General features: G+C 46.9%; 1 protein-coding gene across 1 annotated transcript in view; it reads left to right on the plus strand.

Annotated features, from left to right (window-relative positions):
• The window catches only part of IFI16 (interferon gamma inducible protein 16), a 93,493-nt gene that overhangs the window by 3,571 nt on the left and 75,647 nt on the right, over positions 1 to 14,275 (plus strand). Inside the window, 5 exon segments of the mRNA XM_044915881.1 lie at positions 799 to 1,083; positions 1,991 to 2,127; positions 2,614 to 2,781; positions 3,999 to 4,415; positions 5,812 to 6,000. Coding sequence (XP_044771816.1) covers positions 819 to 1,083; positions 1,991 to 2,127; positions 2,614 to 2,781; positions 3,999 to 4,415; positions 5,812 to 6,000 — 1,176 coding nt within the window. The 5' untranslated portion in view covers positions 799 to 818.

Raw genomic sequence — 14,275 nt, forward strand, 5'->3', positions numbered from 1 at the left:
TGCAATGCGTATTTCTGGAACCTAAATATGAAAAATGGAAAAGGGGAGAAGTCAGGAAGAGACATTATTCAAGGCCTAAAAGCCGGGCTAAATATCCAGGAGTACTTCCTAAGGAAAACGGGGAACTACCGAAGGATTTTGAGACAGCTAGAAGTACGGCTTATGGAGAGAGAACTCAGTCGAGAAATTAGCCGGGAGGAGGAAATTCAAGCAACTCTTAATTGTGGCCAGTCAGGGCTACTATGGTTCTGCACGAGGGAGCAGGTAGACCAGGGCACAGAGGACACGGAGAACATGGCCCGAGCCCCAGGGAGAGAGGACATGGGAAGGGCTGACTAGGGAAGAGTCAGGCGTGCTGGGCAGGTACCCAGCAGGGAGGGCAACAGTGGGAGGACAGTCACAGGGAGTGAGAGGTGACAGAGTCCAGAGCCAGCAGGTGGACATCCAGGGAGAGACCTCAGCCCCAACACAGGATGGGAGGAGGGAGCGAGCGAGTGGGGACTCTGACCCCCTGCAGCCCACACTCCACACAGGGCAACACAAGACCTCTTTCCAGACCTCCTGCCACCACCCCCACCCCAACCCAACTCAACTATCATTATTAAAAGCAAAGAATTTCTTAGAAGTCCCGAATACAGCAGTTCTCAACCCACAGTGACACACCTGGAAATTAAGTTCCTCTTTGTCACACACACTCAAGGACAACACCGTGACATGGGCCACTCACTCACATAGACACAGCCGGACTTTTAAATCTTCTGGAGAAAGGTATAACGCTATGGTATTTTTCTCTTGCAGGCTCAGCCATACCTGGAGAGATGGGGAGTGAGTACAAGAGAATTATTCTGCTGAAAGGACTGGAGCTCATCAACGACTACCAGTTTAGCATAGTTAAGTCCCTACTGGCCCATGATTTGGGACTGACTACCAACATGCAAGAAGAATATAACAAGGTCAAGATTGCTGACCTGATGGAAAAGAAGTTCCCAGGGGCTGCCTGTGTGGACAAGCTAATAGACCTATTCAAGGACATGCCACCACTTAATGACATTGTTAAGCAACTTAGAAATGAGAAGATGAAAGGTAATAAGGAAGATCCCACACCTGACTGCTCCACCCTGACCCCCCTCCCCCAATTGAGTAGAAGAGCACTTGGTGGGGTGGCATACCCCTTTGCCAGTGCGTGATTCCGCAGCGGTGACCACGCAGGATGCAGGGGCCAACAAGCTGACAGCCCTGGGCATCCCCTTTCCTGGGAAGGGGACTGATTGATTGATCTATGCTGAAGGCTGTATTAGGCGTGAGGACAAAGAATGAAAGATAGAAGGAGCCCATGAGAGCCTGAGGCTTCCAGTGCTTTGGAAATGTTAGAAAGTCACAAAATAATCACTTATTTTAAAATAATTACGTTTAACCAATGAATGTGCCTATTCTAACACTATTTGCCACATGATCATCTGCCTTCTGGTAACAAAGGTACAGTGTGCTTCACGTAAAACCTACCTCTCAGAGAGGCGGACAACTTGCCCCGGGTAAAATCACCGTGTTGAAACAAAATTTTAAAAAACCCAAAGGCCAATGTCGCCATTTTGTCACCTCACCGATCTGTATCCTATTTCCTTGCATTGGTTTCTGTTATTTTAATAGATCTTTTGAAGAACATGACCAAGCAGTCAGTATCATGAAAACGTTGGATTTTTTTTAAGGAGATGATGGGAGAACAGGGCTGGGAAAGGGTGGGATGGCAGCACATAGGAATCCAGAGGATGGGGAGGATGTGCTCACTGCCCGGAGAGAGAGTTCGGAAACCCCTGAGGAGCAGGACGCAGTGTCCCGGCCTGTGGTGGGGCCGTCGGTCCCCTCGGGCCAGGCTGGCTCAGGCAGGACAGGCAGACTCGAGTGTAGGTGCATCCGCGGCGGAGCTGCGAGGACTTAGCTTTGACAAGGCTTCAGCTCTGGGCTCCTTGTGTCCTCCTTGTTTTTGTATCAGTTGCAAAGAAAATGAAGACAACAGAAGAAACTCCAAAGAAGAAGGCGCAGCAGGCAAGGGTGGGCCCCTCGGCATGTGCCCCCACGACAAGTAGCGCTCTGCTGTGCGAGAGAGCGGAGGGGACCACTGCGTCTCAGGTAAGCCTGGGGAGGGACAGGAGGCTTCGGGCCCCAGGAAGGAGCTCGCCAGGCACTTGCTTCTTGGTCAGTCTTCTGTCCGTGCAGATTGGCCAAATGGAGGCATTCGGGTCATCTGCTTCGTGCCAGGCAAAAACGTGGAAAACGTTTCGGTGACAGAAACGTGATGACATCACTCCTCCATACAGACGAGTTCGCAGCCAGGCTGGCAACGCGGCTCGCGCACCCCGCGCACCCCGATTTTCAGGAGGCTGGAGCTCTTCCCGTCCCAACGCAGGGGCGGCTCCAGCAGGGGGGCGTCTGCGCCCGTGAGCGTCTCCCCCTGGGGGCTGTCACCCGCTGCCTGTCTCCAGGTGACAGCCGGGGACACCCGGGAGTTTCCCGGGCCGCCACGTTCCCGGTGGGAGGACCTGCGGCCAAGTAGTGAGACTGTGGTGCTTCTCTTCGTGCTGAAAACCGCTAACAGGAACGTTCCACTACTTTCAGAAAAGAAAAACCGCCGCCAAAGGAACGGCTGCGACAAAAAAGAACAAGGGGATCCAGCCGCAGACCCAGGCGGTCTGCCGTCCCGGAGCCGGCACGTCCGCAGCGGTCGGCTTCCTTCCGCGGCCCCAGACCGCGTCGTCGGCTCCGCCCTTCTGCGCCTTCCCCGAGGTACCGCTGCCCCGTCATCCTTGCCGGGTTTCCTCGCGCCCAGGGCCCGCCCCGGCCGTCGGTGGCAGGCGTCCCGGCGCGCTTGGGCAAAGGGGCTTCCCTTGCTGGGGGTAAGGTGGTCCCACGAGGAGAGGCCACAGCCACATAAAGGACGATGGTGGTCGCCGTGTGCACTACCCCAGGCCAGACGCGTCTCAGGTACCTCTGGCCTGTGGGGGTGAATGGCTTGGCTCCATGCCCCTCCACGTCTAGGACCCCAACACCCATCCCTGCCCGCCACGCGGGGTGGTTTCCCCTTCCTGACGGGATTCGGCCGCTGCTCATACAGACCAGGCCGCGGTGAGAGAGGGGATTAGAGGTGAACACACCTGTCCTCCTTTCTTCCGTTGGAGAAATGCTGTGGCTGTTGGTTCCAGGCACGCATCCTCTGCGGAGCCAAGTAGGATAGGGACTTTGGAGCCACTAACAGCGCTGTGTCTTGCGCAGACGTGACATGAGCTGGACCCTCACCGGGGCCCCAGATACACTGAGAACCCTTTGTGGCTTGTGTGGGCGCTGGTCCCCACCTCCAGTGCCCTCCGCGTGGTTGGTTCACACTTCCTATTTTCTTTAATCGTTGAAGACTGAATGGGTGGAGGGCGCCTGGGTGGCTCAGTTGGTTAAGCAACTGCCTTCGGCTCAGGTCATGATCCTGGAGTCCCGGGATCGAGTCCCGCATCGGGCTCCCTGCTCGGCAGAGTCTGCTTCTCCCTCTGAGCCTCCCCGCTCTCATGCTCTCTCTCTCATTCTCTCTCTCTCTCACATAAATAAATAAAATCTTTAAGAAAAAAAAAAAAAAGACTGAATGGGTGGAGGATATATTTGAATGAAATATTTGAATCTGTTCCTTTGGTACTTGAGGGCAGCGCAGTTCTGTGCCGCTCTTGCGGAGGATCCGGCTCTAATTCAGAAAGACGCTTCTGTTGAAGTGAGGGTGTTTGGACTCCTAGGCCGCTGCCTGCTACCTTATACTTTGGCTAGATAAGCTACTGGTTCGTTAGCTTTTCCTTTCTGTTGGGCGATTCATTTCTAGCCTGGCTCCAGCTCCAAATATCTGTGAGGGTCGTTGTGGTCCCAGTGTTATAATTGAGGTTTCACGCATGAGAAAATGACCTGACTGGTATTCCCTGCCCAGACTTGTAAGTTTGTTTCCCTGTTTCTGTCCAACACACAACCAGATGATGAAGGGCCAACATCAAGCTGGTCCTAGAGGACGTGTGCTTCAGCAGGGCCCCCTGACTGTCCTGGTACTGAAAGCAACGGAGCCATTTGAATACGAGTCCCCAGAAGAGGGGAGAAGCAGAATGTTTCATGCTACAGTGGCCACTCCCAGTCAGTTTTTCCATGTGAAGGTTTTAAACAGCAACCTGAAAGAGAAATTCACAAAAGAGAATATCATTACCATATTAGATTACTATGAATGCAAAGGAATCCTCGAGATAAACAAAGCCTCATCTGTGTACGAAGCCGATCCTTTCCAATTGATTGTGGTCCCAAACAGCATCATCAAAAGAGCAAATGAAACTCCCAAGATTGATAATCTTTACAAGCAAGCATCAGGAACATTTGTGTATGGATTATTTCTGTTACATGAGGTAATCCCTTAAAATTGTTTTTATTTTCTCTGTCCACACCTGAAATTGAGTGTTTTCACTTGCCAAGCTCTGTGTACTGACTCTGGGGTGGAGCCCGGCTCCCAGCCCACTGTCTTGACTACAGAGTGGAGGTCAAGTGCACCACACAGCAGGAAACGGGACTGGTGACCTGATAGTCTTCTACCCGAGATACCTTCATGCAAGTTCTTTGAAAAAGAGTCCCTAGAAACCTTGTTATTTCACCAGTAATGATTATTTTCAACCTCCGTGAGCAAGGACAGCACAGGGTATAAATGAGTATGCACATGCTCATAATTGTATCTCTGAGCTCCTCCACGACTGTATAAATCTTTTTTTTTTTTTACTTTGAATAATAGATTGCCCTAACAAAGATTAATTCTGGCTGTGACACATATTCAGAGTAATAAATATATTGGCTTGTATTCTCCTGAATGTGAATACCTTCAACATGTAGGCAAATAATATAATCATTCAAGGCTGTCTCCTCTAACCTATTTATTTAACACATTATTTATGAACAGTTTATTGAAGACTAAGGTTTCATATTGTATGATAATTGGAAGACATGGCAATCTAATTCCATTATATCCCCAAAAGGCGGGGAGGGATGGCATGGACAGTTTTACTGATATGTCATGTCCAAATTCAGGGTACTGGTTAGTATGATGCATTCAGTTCTCCCCAGAATTTACAAACTGTCATGAACTCCCCTGGTATCTCATAGGATCTCATATGATCTTATATGCTTCATAGCCCCATATGCCTGTCTTCCGGGATAGCCCCTTAATTTACTTCCATTCCTTTCTTACACTGTCTTTCAGAGACCATGGTTAAAAATGCACTTATAGAATTGAGTTATAACTTAAGAAAGTGAACTGCAGGATCCTGGTCAGTGGAGATAAGATTTGGAGAAGGATGGGTAAATGGAGTTGGTTGAAAAAGGAATTAGTTACTGGAACCTTACTTGTTATATAGGTTCTTTCTAATCGGCTGATGAATAGTCATGGGCATGTCCATTCCTTTCTGCATAAGGACAGGAGCTAAAGGAGTCCACCAGAGCTCCGACTCCTTCCTCTGATTCCAGTTGTTTTAAGGAATCAACGCTTCCCTTGTGGTGAAGCAGTAGAAAATAGGAAGAAAACTCATTGTGCTAGAATTGCCAGATAGAAAATATCTAGAACAAGAAAGGGGAAGAAAATACAAAAGCAGGATAATAAAAAGAAAGTTCTCTGACAAGACCTTGCCAAAGCTGTGTGTTTATTTGTGCCTATAATTGCTTTTTTATGTCTTGGATTTCCTGTGCCACCAGGTGCTTCCTCAGACATGAAAGTCACTGCTATGACTTCAGAAACTGAATGTTGCATTTCTGTTGCAGAAAAAAGTGAATAGGAAGACGACAGTGTATGAAATACAGGATAACACAGGAACGATGGAGGTCGTGGGGACCGAGAGATGGCATAACATCAGGTGTGAGAAAGGAGATAAACTTCGACTCTTCTGTTTTCAACTGAAAACAATTGACCAGAAGCTGAAACTGACATGTGGAACTCACAGCTTCATCCAGGTGGGAACTGGATAGAGGAACGTTAGTTTGCCAATAGAGGCAAATAACTTTGTTTAGGTTTTGAGAGCACCAGATTCCTGTTTTTGGACACATAAGAGTCCAGTGGGTGGGAGGAGAACACAGCCATGCCTTGCATTCATTTTTAAGTGGAGGATTTTTAAAAGGCTATGAGGAAATGACATTCACAGAGATTTCAAAAGGATAAGATACTTACGCTAAATAAGGAAATATTTGAAGACATTAGGAAGGCAGGGAGGCTACTTCTCATAATGGTTGAGAGCAGGGCTTTGAATAGGACAGACCTGATTAGAATCCTGGCCTTCAGCAGTCACCACTTGCCTGACGTTGGGGATGTAGTTGACTGGTCCTCTGAAAGGGCCACAGTCTCTACATCATTGGGTTGAGGTAAGACCGTGCGTGGTTAAGCAAGACCATACACATTCTCTAACTACTGAACACCAAAACGGAAATCAGTCTGCAGTAGGTACTATTTTTCTTAGCAAAGTAGACATTGGAAAGAGTTCTAGGCAAAAGAAATGATGCATGTGTGTCCCCGAAAGTGTGAGACAACATGATTTCTGTATAACTGAAATGCCATAGATGTAGAGATGGAGGGAAGGTGAGGCCAGGGAGTAAAAACAGGAGTCAGGGGGTGTATTTGGTGTATTTCTTTTGTCAGAAATAAACAGAAATGGAAAATTCCTTGTGAAAACAAGTAACCACTTGAAAAATTTTATGCGGAAGAATGCCTGATGACTTTGACATCTTGGCAAAAAGTATGCTAGTAACTCTCTGGAGGGATGCATTAGGGAGAGGCCAGGTTTGGAGACAGGGACAGCAAGCAACAGCAGTACTTGGCAGTTTAAGGATAATTCTTAAAGTCATGGGTGTGAATGATACTGCCCAAGAGAAATAATAACATAACAACATGTGTATTTAAACGAATAAGAGAACACTTAGCTGAGCGCTTACTGTGTGCTGGGAACTGAGACAGTGACGAAGATACTGAAGTCGTTATTCCCATTTCATTGATGGAGATACTGATTATCACTATCATTGAAAGGTGGGCGGTAGCCCTGCTTGGCACTGCGTATACCTGCTGTAACCGAGATCGCTGTGCTGGCCCAGGTGCTTGGGCTCCAGACTCAGACTCTTGGGCTCAGTGGGCAGAACAGACACATCAGGGTGCAGCTTTGGGAAAAACTGGTCTTTGAGAGTGGCCTGAGGGGAAGTATACCATGCAGGAACAAAAAGAAGTGAGCACAGAGGTCAGCAGTAAAACGGAAAGTGTGTATAATAAGCATCAAAACAAGTTTAACGAAGAAGAGGGTCAACAGAGCACATACCAGACACAGATGACCGAGGGGGTCCCAGGACCCTGAGTAACTGTATCTTAGAGCCAAAGGCACCACCCTGTCGTGCAGTGCACATCTTGGCCCACGTGACACCACACTCTCTTTCTCGGGCACGTAGGAACATACACACACATACTCACAGAGGTCCACCATGGAATTCTTGATGCACTAATCAACATTAAACTGAGTGCAAATAATTAATCTAGAAATTCTGATCTATTCATGCGTACAGACGTGTACAAGCACATCAGTGCCACTCTTCAGGTCCCCTAACGCAAGAATCCCCGACTTCTACCTTTAGTCCAGAGCAGTTGCACTGGGAAAAATATTTACCTTTTGTTGCTTCCTGTCACTTTTCTGCTCCAGTGAGGACTTCCCTTCTTTCCCAGTTCCTCCGCACCATCCTTGTGGAGCTGTTCAAGTGGACCCGTGGGGGCACCAGGAAATCTCTCCTTTAGGCTCCAGATGAGGAGGGCTCACAAGAGGGTGGTGCAGTGCAGGAGATGGGAGAGAGAGAATGAGCATCCTCCGAGAGAGGACACGGGGTGTTGACGGAGCTGGAGACACAGTGCAGGTGGAAGGAAGAAGAGCAGCAGACCTTCAGTGCAAACCCTAGGATCTCATTGTTTCTTTCTTATCTCTCCTTTAAGGTCATCAAGGCTAGGAAAAGCAAGAAGGAGCCAGTCGGTTTTGACTTAAAGGTGGAATTTGATATGATGCACTCCCCTCCGGATCAGTTCATGGGCTTTCCTAGTGGAATTGTTAAAACTGAGGATTTCTATTAAAAATAGATGCAGTAGAAATAGCCCAGCATATTAAGGGCTGCATTGTAGATTATATTTCTTTATTTTATAAAATATACTTGTATTTTTCTGTATTTTCTAAGAATATTACATTTTACAACTAACACATTTATAATGCAAAAAAAAAAATAAAACGTCCTTTTTCAAAGGGCATCATCTGCCAAAGTGCCAGATGTGGTCTCTTTAACCCAGGAGTGAGCTGTGTGAGGGTGGTTGATTTGTGTGCTGTGAGCCACATGGGGCGGCGGGGGTGGGGTGCTCTGGACCTCACCGACATGGGGGTCTGCATGCTGACTGCGACTTCCAGAGGGCCCTCACTGGGGCCAGCCTCAGGTGATGCAGATTGGTCCCACAGCCTATCGGAAAATCAGTGAATCCTATGCCCTGGAGAAAGGTTTATTCGGTTCCCTGAAAATAACTCCTTTCTGCGATTCTGTCCCTCCGAAGGGGAGCATTCATGGCATTGGTTTCTCTGGAGGAAGCACCATTGGTGATTTATACAGAGGGGCCAATATTTCCAAGAAGCTTCCCTATCTCTAGCTACAGTGACAAATCTAGTCCCATCCCCCTGATCCGTAGGTACACCACATTATTAATTTTTCAACAGTATTTCCTATCCTCTTACGTGTGTGGATTCCAGACCCACGTGACCCAAAGAGGGACATGCAAAGAGCAAAAAGTTAGAAAAGAGTGAGTGACATCTACCCTACGTGACAGCAAATATCACCTAAAGAAATTAAATTCCTAAAGTCAATATTTACAATAGAGCAGCTGACTCTGTTTCTGGGGATTACGGAGTAGCCTCCCCCCAGAAGCAACACCATGACTCCGTCCTAGGACGGGAGGTGACAGCTTCAGGCTTCAGGCTTCAGGCCACACAAGGATAAGACCCCTGAGGGGAAGCCGACTCAGCAGTAAGCACCGCAGGGGCCCGGGGTGGGTTTCACGGCTGCAGCTGGGGAACAGGTGTCAAAGCAGAGCCTGGCAGCCACACCGGCCACGGCGGTAAACATCAGTTTGTGTGGCACCCAAAGAGCTGGCATCTGGACAGAAGAGAGCTCTGCAGACGGGGCCTCATTCACCGGCTGAGTCCTGGGATCTGCACACATTGGGGCTGAGATCAAGCGAGGCCCAGCAGCTGCTATGGGGTTGAGCACAGAGCAGAAGGATGAGAGAGCGCACAGTGCTGGCTAGTGGATGTCACTACAATGAGACACATCTTTCCAACCTGGGCAACCACCTAACCAAGCAGGGAGGCTGCACGTGAGGGGTAAACATCACACAATGGACAACTCTAGACCCATCCTACCCACACCAAAACCAAGCCTCAACCTGATTTATCAGGGTTGTTGTTGTTTTTTTTTAAGATTTTATTTATTTGACAGAGACATGACAAGAGAGGAAAGAGAAGCAGGCTTCCCGCAGAGCAGGGAGCCTGATGCAGGGCTCGATCCCAGGACCCTGGGATCATGACCTGAGCAGAAGGCAGACGCTTAACCCCGGGCGCCCCTCAGCAGGGTTTTTTACTGGACCCTCTCTGAGGTCCCTAACGTTCCTCTCTACTCTTTTTTTTTTTTTAAGATTTATTTATTTTAGAGAGCGTGCACGCGGGGTTGGGAGGAGGGTGTGCAGAGGGGCAGAGGGGGATGGAGAGAGAGCATCTCAAGCCGACTCCTTACTGAGCTCAGAGCCCAATTCAGGGCTCAATCCCATGACGCTGATATCATGACCTGAGCCAAACTCAAGAGCCAGACACTTAACAGACTGAGTCACTGGGCACCCCTATTCTCTACTCTTAGGACCAGCCCTTTGCATCCTCATAAGCAGCACTAGAGTCTGTGATAAAGAGTCATGAAAACACACAGGTTTTTGTAGGACTCGTGCCAGATCGTCCTTGCTTTTCCCTGACTTATTCATGCTTCAGTGAAGTAAAACAGTTTAAATTCAGACTTCATCTTCTCTTCCATGTCACTAGCCTGAATTAACCCTATCAGTTTCTTCCTTCAGATGACGGTGGACGATCTCCATGTTTAGCTGTTACTTGGGGACCCTGTGTCCAGTCAGATAATAGCTTATCACAATACCTACTCCTGATGAGTTCCATTCACTTGACTTCTTGACATTACAGTTCACCAGAGTGCATTCCCTATCCCTAACAGAAGAGAGAAGTGTTTACCAGATCCTCAGCCCTTTCACAACCTCAGTGCTCTTTGGGAATATGAAAGTTTTATTGTTGTGGTCATATGAGCTCATTACTCGCTTGTGTTTCCTGTGTGTAATTGAGAAAAGCAAGGCTAATAATGAAATTCAATCACTGAAATAATGGATCCTAGGCATAGTCAAGAAAGTAACCAGTGAAAAATTCATTTATAAATATGCCAGGAAGGTTCACATATTTATGATGATGTTGTGCTTCTGTTAGTTTCCAGGAATGCCAGGTGTTAATAATTAGGAGAATGTGTCACATTTACTGAAACCTCAAGCTCAGACTTCCTGCACCCAGGAGGTGCAGTCAAGTGGGGGTAATGACAAATAACTTTGTTTAGGTTTTGAGAGCACCAGATTCCTGTTTTTGGACACATAAGAGTCCAGTGGGTGGGAGGAGAACACAGCCATGCCTTGGAACTGGATAGAGGAACGTTAGTTTGCCAATAGAAGCAAATAACTTTGTTTAGGTTTTGAGAGCACCAGATTCCTTGCTTCTCCCAAGGTCGCTGCCTGCCACAGCCACTCTGAGAACAAGGAAGGAGAGACGAGCAGTTGGGTAACTCACCTTCCCATTTAGGTCTAAAATAAGGACTTTGGTTTCTACTGGCTCACCTTTAAGTTTAGTGGATGAGAAAGGTCTAATGTAACTCTTATCAGCTACGAATGTGTATCAAGACCAAAAGAGGGTATTTCTGCTATCATCTTACTCATTTTGATTAAGATATTTGCAGAAGGGGCGCCTGGGTGGCTCAGATGGTTGGGCATCTGCCTTCGGCTCAGGTCATGATCCCGGGGCCCTGGGATGGAGCCCCGCATCGGGCTCCCTGCTCCGCGGGAAGCCTGCTTCTCCCTCTCCCACTCCCCCTGCTTGTGTTCCCTCTCTCGCTGTGTCTCTCTCTGTCAAATAAACAAAATCTTAAAAAAAAAAGAAAAAACGTATTTGCAGGAAGGAAAATGCGGTTTTCCTAATAATATCTAAAGCTTCGAACATTGATGGGTGGAGTCTCCAAATCACCTCATACCTTCAAAACTCTTTTCCTGGGAGAAAAACAAAGAGGGGAGAAAACCAGCTCATGGCCCAGCATCCGACAGTCAGCACTAACCAACTGTTTAAATCATCCCAACTAGCATGGTTCTCCATTGTAATATTTCACAATACTTCATTTACTTAGACTTTCACAAGGATTTAACACTCTGCACCTCAGTTTCCAGAGATTTTCACTAATCTTTCTACTCTTTAAACAGCGCTTTCTGCCATTTCTAAAGAATATCTCAAGGTCTAGACTACTATAGAGAAGTTCAGTGGGGTAAGACCTTTCGGGATTTTGTAGAGAAAGATCTGGGTTAGTGATCACATGTTCACAAGGGCATTTTCTCTTAAATATTTTCTTCTCATCCCTCCTTTGCTCCATTTTCATTAACACATATTATTGTGTTTGAGCCTTAAAATAGCATCTCGGGTGCCTGGGTGGCTCAGTCGGTTAAGCGACTGCCTTCGGCTCAGGTCATGATCTTGGAGTCCCGGGATCGAGTCCCACATCAGGCTCCCTGCTTAGCAGGGAGTCTGCTTCTCCCTCTGACCCTCCTCCCTCTCATGCTCTCTGTCTCTCATTGTCTCTCTCGCAAATAAATAAAATCTTAAAAAAAAAAAAATAGCGTCTCATTTCATCTTCCACAAAAATAACTCCCAATTGTCATTTAATCAAATGCATATAGTGAGTATCCCTTGGTGAATTTGACATTTCTGACCTCAGGAAGTTTTCTGTCTTGGTTTCCTGGCAGAGGGAGAGAACCATGTAGCATCCACAAGAATACCTGTGAACACGGCAATGGGTTCATTGTCTACCGAGTCTCTCAAGTGTCTTCCTTTTGCTTTCTACTCAGTTTCTTCAATACACTGCTTCCTTCTGCTGAAGGACTCTCACAAACTTAACTTGGTCGACCCTTTTCGTCCTCTGGTTCCCGATTAATGTCTCCTTCTCAGGAAATCCTCCCTTAGGCCCTCTCTTAAGCTAGAAGTCTTCTTTGTATTTACTTGTATAAGATCTTGGTTTTTTCTTTTCTACCACTTGTGACTACTATAATTATTATTTTTTTTTAAAGATTTTATTTATTTATTTGACAGAGAGAGAGACAGCTAGAGAGGGAACACAAGCAGGGGGAGTGGGAGAGGGAGAAGCAGCCTTCCCGCTGAGCAGGGAGCCCGATGTGGGGCTCGATCCCAGGACCCTGGGACCATGACCTGAGCCGAAGGCAGACGCTTAATGACTGAGCCACCCAGGCGCCCCACTACTATAATTATTAATTGTCATTTCATCCACACTATAAGCTTCAGGAGTAGGAGTGCCCTGTCTTTCTTTTAAAGTACTTTATCCAAGTTACTAACTCAGGACCTCCTCAGAGTGTGCTCCCAATAAATACAATTGCCCAACAAAATAACACCAAGTACCAAGATGAGAATTTCACAGGGTCCAAAGAAACACACCTGAGGGTCATCTAATCTAGGCAAGAAGTAATATATAAACTGAGGTCAAAGGATGTCCGGCCGCATACACAGAGACACGTGGGAAAAGGACAAGAGTTTAAGGGTCTAGGGTCTAGGGAAATCCAGGCAGAAGGAAAACCACACACAAACACCTGGAAATGAAATGAGTAAGCTGCATTTTATACTTGCATGATTTTATTAGTTCTGATTATATTGCCCTGAAACTTGGATTTGCCAGACTCCTGCTATGTCCCACAAATATGAAGGCCGGCCTAATAGGTCATTGAAATACCAGTGAGTCATTGTGTGAAAGGAGAGTATTATATTATACACAAGGAAGGGGATGAGATTGCAGTGGACCAGCGTGGCAAAACTGTATCAGCTGCAATTTTTTATCTTTTCTTCTCTTTCTTTCCCTTTTTTTTAACTTTCTTTTTATGCAATTAATATACAATTATCTTAGCAAAAATGACTAAATCCAGAGCACAGATCACTGAAACAAAATGTAACTTGCCTGAAATCCATTTGTATCACATATGTGCCCTTCCCGATTTTCACTACATAGGACACACATAATATTTTCTGAAAATGGCACCCTACACTAATCAATATTCTGTAGCCTATTTTATTTGTTTAAGACCTTATGATCATCTTATGAGTGCAAATGGAGAGGGAAAAATGGACTTAAGGGATAAAAATGCTAAAATGCATGGATGTCCTCAAATGCATTTGAAACAACAGTAATCCTACGTAGGATGAATTTTCATATCCTGTGTTACAGTTATGTCTGTAATGAACATGCTTATATTCTCCTTTGTCCTACTATGTCGCTCTAAGTAGTTGTACAGTTTCTTTCAGGCTGCGTTCCATTGTTACTGTTGTTCCTTTCATACAGAAGTCTGTTATTGCTGATGCACTTCCATGGGAAGGTGCTTTCCTGGGTTCTGGTAGATTGGTCACATCGATGAGAAGTCAGACAAGTAAGGTCCAGTCACAAAGGTGACTGCCCTGCGTCATGTCAGCTCACGCCACTCTTTTCTTTTAAGATTTTTTTATTTGAGAGAGAATGAGCAGGAGGGGCAGAGGGAGAGAGAGAGAGAGAATCTCAAGCAGACTCCACGCTGAGCACACAGTCCGACACGGGGCTCAATCTCATGACCCTGAGATTACAGCCTGAGCCGAAACCAAGAGTCAGATGCTCAACCGACTGCACCAGCCAGGCGTCCCAAGCTCACACCACTCTTAAGTATTTCTGGTCTGAGGAGGAGGCTCCCTGGACTCCACGGGCTCCATGGATTTGTTTCCCATCCTTGCCTCTCACACTTCCTTCTAAAGAAGAGGCAACTTTCTCTTCATAAAGCATTCTGATGCAACTCATGCAATCCCAGGCCTCTGTGGAGAGAGGATCGTGAAGGCGAGCCAGT

Source organism: Neomonachus schauinslandi, chromosome 6, assembly GCF_002201575.2.
Source record: "Neomonachus schauinslandi chromosome 6, ASM220157v2, whole genome shotgun sequence".
Taxonomy (NCBI): domain Eukaryota; kingdom Metazoa; phylum Chordata; class Mammalia; order Carnivora; family Phocidae; genus Neomonachus; species Neomonachus schauinslandi.